This window comes from Acipenser ruthenus, chromosome 56 (genome assembly GCF_902713425.1).
Source record: "Acipenser ruthenus chromosome 56, fAciRut3.2 maternal haplotype, whole genome shotgun sequence".
Lineage (NCBI taxonomy): Eukaryota > Metazoa > Chordata > Actinopteri > Acipenseriformes > Acipenseridae > Acipenser > Acipenser ruthenus.
In genome coordinates this window covers 4,723,452-4,732,833 of record NC_081244.1, presented here as the reverse complement: position 1 = coordinate 4,732,833, position 9,382 = coordinate 4,723,452, and the positions used below count along the sequence as shown (strand labels likewise).

The window sequence follows — 9,382 nt, the reverse complement described above, 5'->3', positions numbered from 1 at the left end:
GCTGCTTCTTGTGGAATACGCTCGGTTAACACCCTCTATTTTTTTCTGGAGAGTTGTTGGTTTATCAGTTGTACAGGCGACACTGCAGAGTACCATTTGAGAGCATGCTCCTCCAAACAGGAAGGTCTCGTTTGCGGACGCGGCGGGGCTGGACGTGAAGTTTTTTCGGAAGTTTGACCAGCCTGAGTCCTGTGGAATTTCGGTGTCCGCGAAACGGACAGCGTGCAGACCTAACAGAGCGCAGAATTACGCGGTGCTTCCCAGAATTAGACCATCAAAAGCGCATTTTAAAGCCGACGGTACAGAACAGGTACACCGTTTCGTGCATACTAGCAGTATTACAGGAAAACAATTCCATCCAGGGTTTCTGTGATGTCATAAACTACGAGAGCGAAGGTGGAGTTTATAAACTGTCACAGAAGAGGCCCATCTATTATTTTTTTTAAAATACATGGATACCCTTGTGATGCTAATGTTAAAGAAGACGAGGTTCAGCAGTACAGTTCGGTTTTTTTAAACGTAGTGTTTCAGTGCTGTACAGACGTTTTATGTCGTTATCCGTTTCTCCAGTTTCTCTGAGATACGAATGTACCAGCTTAACATCTTTTATTTTTTTTTAACGTATTCTCATTTTGTTGATCATTAATGAACATTTCTGTACTGTGGGTGTTGTCGAGTGCTTGAAAACAAGACCTTTTGTGTTTGAATTAAAAGTGATGGTCTCGAGCAGTCGAATAGGTCAAAGGTCAAGTATATTTTCCTCTAGAGCAATTATCACTTTTTGACGTCACTAGTGCCTTTTTTTTTTAGAATGGCTCTGGATGCAAATATAGCCTTCATCTATATGAGTGTGTGCGTGTGCGTGTGTGTGTGTGTGTGTGTGTGTGCATATACAGTATATCTATATATATAATATACTGGGCCATTTAAAATTGTATCCAGGCCAGTAAAAACACTACCTCATCTAAAAATCTAAATGTAAGTTCTACTTCTAGTTCCCTGTCATTGATATATGTATCACAGGCTGGATCAGATAGAAGGTCTTTAGAGTAACTGTAGTAAGAGCAGCTCAGAATGTGGTATGGGCGTGGCTCCCATTTGCCCTATAATGATATTACTCTACCACTTGTCTTATTGTCTCTTGCCTATATTTCACTCCTGAGGATAGCCATCAATAGACTTAGCACCGACACCATTAACCTACCCTTGTGTCTGGGACTCAACGATTTCCTCTCTTTACAGATTTGAAGCTGAATATCGGGAACCAGAAGACATGGACAACGAAATAAGCAGTAAGTGAATACATTCGAACCCTCAGATATCTCCTGCTTCCATTGCTAAGCCAAGGCTTTCAAATCCATTCTCTTATATCCTAAAATAAACACTGGATAACTCCAGGAAGTGAATTTCTTTGTGAGCTGAATATATATATATATATATATATATATATATATATATATATATATATATATATATATATATATATATATATATATATAATTCAGGATTACAGTTTTCATACTCTATTGGTCAATAAACTAATAGTACCTGGTACCTATTCACTTCCTACCTCTCTGTGCTTTACAATGCTTCCCTATGCTTTATCATCCCTCTCTGTGCTTTACAATGCTTCCCTATGCTTTACCACACCTCTCTGTGCTTTACAATGCTTCCCTATGCTTTACCAGACCTCTCTGTGCTTTACAATGCTTCCCTATGCTTTACCAGACCTCTCTGTGCTTTACAATGCTTCCCTATGCTTTACCAGACCTCTCTGTGCTTTACAATGCTTCCCTATGCTTTACCAGACCTCTCTGTGCTTTACAATGCTTCCCTATGCTTTACCAGACCTCTCTGTGCTTTACAATGCTTCCCTATGCTTTACCAGACCTCTCTGTGCTTTACAATGCTTTACAAGTGAATGATTAATTAGTAATTGAATATAGAGGCACAAAGCACTCACTCGGGTTTGGGTGTACACTATCACTAATTAGCGGTTAGAAAAGACGTGAAAATGGATTAATTTGCTTTGCTTTTTACAGGGAGCTCCAATGGTGTGGAGGTGAGCACGGACGCAGTCAAACCAGCACCAGAAATTCAAACAGAGGTGAGTCCAGCCTCGGCATTAGATTAGCTTTAAACTTTCAGGCATACCTCCCAGTGTTAAGAACATAAGAACATAAGAAAGTTTACAAGCAAGTGGAGGCCATTCAGCCCATCTTGCTCGTTTGGTTGTTAGTAGCTTATTGATCCCAGAATCTCATCAAGCAGCTTCTTGAAGGATCCCAGGGTGTCAGCTTCAACAACATTACTGGGCAGTTGGTTCCAGACCCTCACAATTCTCTGTGTAAAAAAGTGCCTCCTATTTTCTGCTCTGAATGCCCCTTTATCTAATCTCCACTTGTGACCCCTGGTCCTTGTTTCTTTTTTCAGGTCGAAAAAGTCCCCTGGGTTGACATTGTCAATACCTTTTAGGATTTTGAATGCTTGAATCAGATCGCCGCGTAGTCTTGTTCAAGACTGAATAGATTCAATTCTTTTAGCCTGTCTGCATATGACATGCCTTTTAAACCCGGGATAATTCTGGTCGCTCTTCTTTGCACTCTTTCTAGAGCAGCAATATCCTTTTTGTAACGAGGTGACCAGAACTGAACACAATATTCTAGTCTTACTAATGCATTGTAAAGTTTTAACATTACTTCCCTTGATTTAAATTCGACACTTCTCACAATACACAGCAGCAGGTATTGGTTTATTTGTAATCCGTGGGTTGGCCCCAATATAATAATAGTCCCGTTCTTTTTCACCCACATGTAACACAGACACAAACACAACCACAAGTCCACAGTGCGTACTCTAGTGCTCGTGATACAAATTGCAGTGATGTTGTCCGGTTTTCTTGCTGGCCTTTGGCATGCCCATGGGAAATGGGGCACAGGCTTCTTGGCCAGCAGTGTGGAGTAGTGGTTAGGGCTCTGGACTCTTGACCGGAGGGTCGTGGGTTCAATCCCAGGTGGGGGACACTACTGCTGTACCCTTGAGCAAGGTACTTTACCTAGATTGCTCCAGTAAAAACCCAACTGTATAAATTGGTAATTGTATGTAAAAATAATGTGATATCTTGTAACAATTGTAAGTCGCCCTGGATAAGGGTATCTGCTAAGAAATAAATAATAATACTGCATGTGTGGCATTCAGAACAGCAACCCCTACACAGCAGACAGCATGACCTGCTAATACAGCCTTCATTAAAGTACATGGTGGAATAATTGCAGGAAATATTTTGTAGGTCTCCGATTTGTATATATTTTTTTTTCTGTATTATGTATTTATGGAGGAATAAATACAGTTTACATACCCCAATGGAAATTTATAATTTTTAGAAATCTCTCGAAAGCAAAGAATTTCAGGAAAGTTTTGCTTTTGTGTTTGAGGAAACAAAGAAAGAGATGTCTACAATTATTTATTTCAGCAATTTTTTTTTTGCAAAACTCCAAAAATGCTAATTCAAAAGTATTCATACCCTTTTGATGGGTTGATAGTATTGTCTACAAGGTGCTAGAAATTTCAATATGATAATGCAGAACCTAATTCTAGAAAAGTCTAGAAAATGCTGGATTGTAGGTGAACATTCTTAGAGAGTATAAAAGGGTTAAGCACAGGATGATTGCTGTCATTACCGATAAGTCAATATGGGAAAAAGTAAGACCTTAAGCAGAAAATTATTTATTGTCATAAAGCTGGAGAAGGATACAAGAAGATTTCCAAGCATTTGAGTATCCCAATTTCAACTATTGTTTCTATTCTCAAGAAGTATAAGACTCATGGTACTGTCACAACGCTCCCTCGGTCTGGAAGAAAGAAGGTTCTTTCACCAAGAACAAGTAGAAGAATTGTGAGGAAGGTTAATAACAATCCGAGATTGACTGCCAAAGATATTCAAAGTGAATTGGCTGCAAGTGGGACTGGGGTTTCCATTTCAACCATAGGTCAAGTATAGCATGGTGAAGGTCTCTATGGTCACAGGCCAAGGAAAAAGCCACTCCTTGGAAAACGTCACAAGGACAATCACTTAAAGTTTGCAGAACAGCATTTGAATGATGGATATGAGTTCTGGTCAAAGGTTTTGTGGAGTGATGACACAAAAATCGAGCAATTTGGTCACGCTGATAGTCGTTACGTTTGGAGAAAGTCTGGTGAGGCGTTCAAAGAAAAGAACACCATACCTACTGTCAAGCATGGAGGTGGTAATATCCTTCGATGGGGCTGTTTTTCCTCTAATGGCACAGAGAATTTAGTTCCAATACATGGTAAAATGGATTCCATAGCATACCAAAAGATATTGGCCAATCATCTGAAACTCTCCGCTACTAAACCTGGTTTAGCGCAACAGGTCACAGAACACTGCATTGCATGATTTTTCAAATGAAAGCGTAACAAAGAGGTCAAGCAGCTAGCATGTTGAGTGTGCTGTGAAACGAGCTGAAAGGTGATATTTGGTACTACACTAGGTTGAATAAATCTCAGTTTGCAAGCCATGCTTTCAAATAGTCTCTCACTTCCTTGGTCATCTGGAGAGTGACATTTTCCCCACCCCTTCTGGTCCTTCTCTCCTGTCAGTAACCAGTCAGCTCCCTCCCCTAATGACTGACATGCTTTGCAACCAGTAATATGCCCAGAAAACACTGCTGAGGTGAAAAGACCCAGGAAGTGAAGCAGTAGCAGACTTTCCTGTAAAGCAAGCATGTCATATGAACGTTTATTAACTTTAATTAAAATCCCTTTTTCTTCTAAAAGCAAAAATGTAATAAATGGATGCCAGATCAAATATGTGTTACTGTCATGGAAAATTAAATCGACATCAAATTCTAAATGCTTCGAAAGGTGTTAAAAAGAGATGAGGAAATGAACCAGTTTGGTTATTGAAAATTGACGTCTGTTTTTCTTTCAGGTTAAAGATGTGTCAAGTCCTTCACCCAAAACCAAGGAAATCAACACAGACCCACATTCAATTTTAACAGAGGCCATCCTGTTACCAGTACCCCCAAATGAGCCCCCCGCCTCCCCAGGATCTCCCCCAGAGACTAGCCCCAAGACCAGCCACGAGGTATCAACAGCGATCCCTCAAACCCAGTCCCTGAAAGACACAGCAAAACTACAGAACCTCACCTTCAAACCCAGCCATACAAGTACCTTTGTAGAAGTGCCCAAACATGCCAACCCAGGTAGTGACTGGAATCTTGAACACCTTAGTGCGGGTATCGCCTCTATTTTAGGCACCCCAAACCTTCCAATTGCTCCAATCGTCCAAGAAACAGAAGAAATTCAACCGGACAGGCAAACTAAAGCCTTCATTCCAGACCCAAAAGTCTCAAACGCCATGTCTACAAACTTCGCAAAACTGTGCTCGGAGATTTTAGGGACAGGAACGATTGAAAACGCGGAACAAGAAGGGAACGTGGAAGATGGAGGAACGTTTCTAGATTCACACACGGGAAGCGAGGAGATTCTTCCACCCCAGCAAGCCGAGGAAGACCTTGAGAAGCCTCTGATACAGGCAGGTGAGGATGTCAGCGAAGGGGGGATGGGAGATGGAGATGCTTTCACCGAAGCGACTGAAGACACCCTACAGCTATCCCAAGAAGAGTTGGGAACACTGCTTGACAATGATATAGAGAAGGTGCTGGATCTAATCGAAGCAGGGCTTGAATTATCGATAGAAGATGTCTTATCCAGTTCCGTAGAGAAGGACAAACCCAGAGAGAGTATTGGACAAAGAGTGTTCGAAGCAGGGAAACCAGAAACCGAAAATCCTTTAAACACCGGCAGTGAAGATCTGTCCAGGAGGACGGTCTGTTGGCACTCTTGGCCCCCTACTGGAGTAACCAGAGCAGGCCCTGCAGAAGAAGAGTCCTCGCTTACAAGTCTGGTAGAACCCGAAAATGTGGTAACTCCAACCGCACCTGAAACATCTGGACAGGAAAGTGACGATGTCGAAGATCTCAGCGATGTAGAATGCATGAAGGACGACCAGTTGGATTTAGTTAAAGATGTCCAGGAGATGACAACAGCCAGGCGACCCCTGCTTTTCACAGGCATTGACCTTTCTGTGGTCCCTGAGACAAGAGGTTCACCAGAAGGTGCTTTGAGCAATTTGGAGACTCTGAGGGCCAGCCAAACACTTCCTGCTCAATCCCAAAGCGAGAGCTGGAACCTGGAGTCTCCAGAGTGTAGGGAAGACACCCAGGAGTTTGTAATTGCCAGGAAGCGTGGTTCTGGTGACCGGGAGGTAGTTCCTAAACAGAAGACTCCGCCACCATCACCACCACCACCACCACTACCACTACCACCATTCAGGGAGGTGGATGAGAGACTCAGCCTCAACTGCTCCTTCGCCTGTTGGTCTTTGGCGATCCTCATGTCTGTGGGCTTCTATCATCCCACTGTCTTCCTCATAGTGGGGCTTTACCTCTTGAGCCTCTGCTTCTGAAGGAAGACACCTTCACATGTGTTTGCTATTGCTGCAGTTTCCATACAGAAGCTACAGGTGTGATAATACAAACTTCACAACCCCGTCAAGTGTGTTTCCTGTTAATGTTTTTTTTTGTCTGAGAATGTAGCATTTCCGGTCAGGCATACCATAATGCAGAGACTGCAAAGGCAGAGCCAATCCTCTGCTAGGTAATTTCACATTCGTTTTTGGTAGTAGGCAGCTTAGTAATGAGGGAGCAGCTGCTTTTAAATTATTTTTCTGAGCATACTACTACTTTGTATGTCATGCGGAATACGTGATTGTAAAGTTGTAACACTAGTACATCCAAACCCACGCGAACACGGGGAGAACATGCAAACTCCACACAGACAGTACCCTAGGCCGGATTCGAACCTAGGACCCTGGCGCTGTGAGGCAGCAGCGCGAACCACTACGCCACCATGCAGCCCTTAATACTAGTACAGTACAGCCACGGAAAATTCACTGTACTTTTTCAAGAAATTCATAAATGACAATAAAAAAAACAGTACATTTCACGGATTGTCACAGACGTGCCATTTTATTTTTTTTTTTAAAAGTTTCTATTGTAAGTTGCCTAAAATTAATGGCGCATCAAAGAAAATCACCCGTTCAATATTAACGTTTAAAACAATCTTTTAAAATGTAACAAACAAGGCTCATTTAAATGTGTTGGCGGAAAAAAGTAACAAGCAGACAAAACTGATTAAAACTAAACAAGTTTGAATGACAAATTCGGCAACATTGTCGAGTTTTGTAAACGTTTCAGACTTCGGCTATGTTCATACAGTAATTAAACGGACTGTGTTGTATAGCGTTATGCTGACTTTGAAAAACAGGGTTAACTGCAAGTGACAAAACCGAAACACACACACACACACACACACACACACACACACACACAATAATTATCTGTCCCGTGAGCAGAAAACAAGTTATTTGTTGAAGGCCAGCATCGTGGCTTGTGTTTGTGGTTTAAAAACCTGTCCCTCTGCGGAAACTGCTTGTTCTGCATCGACAGAGTTTGGTGGAATTGACAAAAAACAGCGTGCAATTTTTGCCATGTTTCAAAATCTGATTTCATACCTCACCCAGAAATCAACAATATTGACATTTTTGTCACTTTCAGCAGCATGGTGCTTGTAAGATTCATCTCTACAGCTTGTGAAATCAGGGATTGCATCTAAGATTCATCTCTACAGCTTGTGAAATCAGGGATTGCATCTAAGATTCATCTCTACAGCTTGTGAAATCAGGGATTGCATCTAAGATTCATCTCTACAGCTTGTGAAATCAGGGATTGCATCTAAGATTCATCTCTACAGCTTGTGAAATCAGGGATTGCATCTCGTGGCAAAGATATGACATCCAAGACTGACACCATGATAAATATTATTAGTCGTAGTTTTATTATTGTTGCAGACATTTCTATGAAAAGTAATGTTTTTCACAGTAGGCAGTCAAATACACGATTTCCGTGAAAATTGTGAAATCGTGAATTTCCCGTGGCCCTAACTATGTGATCTAGCAGTAGCATCACCAGGGTTCTGTATCTTGATAGTCATTGTATAATCACAATATGGCACACCAGTGTGTGTGTGTCATTGTGTGATGTCACCACTTCTCACCTCTTACCTCACAATGCACCCAGGGCATGACAGTATGCAACAACCCCATCATATTAGCTTGGGTCCCAATAAACTGTGTCAATTCAATGCAATAGATTTCGGTTTACTATCTGTTCCTGGAATATCTCCAGTCGTTTCTGTGTTAGGGGCTGAATTTACATGATGTTTCAGTGAAGAGCCCCCATCTGCTCAAAAAAATAAAATTATATATATATATAAATACATGGATGAACTCTATATTTGCACCCTGAGCCATTTGGAAAAAAAAGGCATAATACCACGCTAGTGACGTCAAAAAGTGACAATTCCTCTAGAGGAAAATATACTTGAACTTTGACCCATTCGACTCCTCGAGCCATCACTTTCAATTCAAACACAAAATGTCTCGTTTTCAATCACTTGACAACACCCACAGTACTGAAATGTTCATTAATGATCAACAAAATGAAAATAACGACACAGAACGTCTGTACAGCACTGAAACACTACGTTTTTAAAAAAAACAACTATGCTGCTGAACCTCGTCTTCTTTAATATCAGCATCACAAGGGTATCCGTGGATTATAAAAAATAGGCCTCTTCAGTGAGTTACAGGAAAACAATTCCATCTCGGATTTCAGTGACAGTTTATAAACTTCACCTTCGCTCTCGTAGTTTATGACATCACAGAAACCCTGGATGGAATTATTTTCCTGTAACTCACTGAAGCCCATCTATTATTCTACATATATTTGAGCTCAAAGAGCCAGCTGCCCAGCGTTTCAATTAATATTTGTATTCACAAGCCAACAATACGTAATGTGAGAACAGAAAACCTGCGTTGTTGCAGTGGGGAGTGTGATCTGGATACACTGCGATCCCTGGGAGAGAAAGTCTCCTGGTTAACGCTCCCGTGGAAACGTTGAGAGATGTACCCCCAGTTGATTTATGTGAATACAAATTCCAAGAGTCGGCAATATGTTTAAAAAATATAACGCTGCGATACAGACAACACGAGACACAGTAAAGGTAACATAATGTGTTTCGTGTAAATGCTGCAGAGTGCGAACACAAAGCCACTGTGGCTTGGAACTTGGTTTCAGGAGACTCGGTTTCAGGTCACTGCGCGGCACACCAGGGGAGACTTGGGGTTTGATACACACAACCTCAAACGAGGTCTCCTGGAACCAGGTTTCAAGCCGCTGTTCCTGAAAAAGTGGCTTTGCATTAACACTTTAAGCTTGTAGGAGATCATTTGGTGAAA

At 41.5% G+C, this 9,382-nt stretch overlaps 1 protein-coding gene across 1 annotated transcript; it reads left to right on the top strand.

Annotated features, from left to right (window-relative positions):
* Window positions 1-50: 50 nt before the first annotated feature.
* LOC117404182 (uncharacterized) lies at window positions 51-6,579 on the top strand. The gene is made up of 4 exons (XM_059017436.1): window positions 51-310; window positions 1,243-1,292; window positions 2,043-2,107; window positions 4,952-6,579. The coding sequence occupies exons 2-4, from the start codon at window positions 1,274-1,276 to the stop codon at window positions 6,488-6,490; spliced, it is 1,623 nt and encodes a 540-aa protein (XP_058873419.1). The 5' UTR covers window positions 51-310; window positions 1,243-1,273; the 3' UTR covers window positions 6,491-6,579.
* Window positions 6,580-9,382: the final 2,803 nt, after the last annotated feature.

Excerpts from the sequence above, each read along its gene's own strand:
- LOC117404182 (XM_059017436.1), top strand. Across the intron at positions 2,108-4,951 it reads CACCAGAAATTCAAACAGAG|GTTAAAGATGTGTCAAGTCC; the intron begins GTGAGTCCAGCC and ends TTTTTCTTTCAG.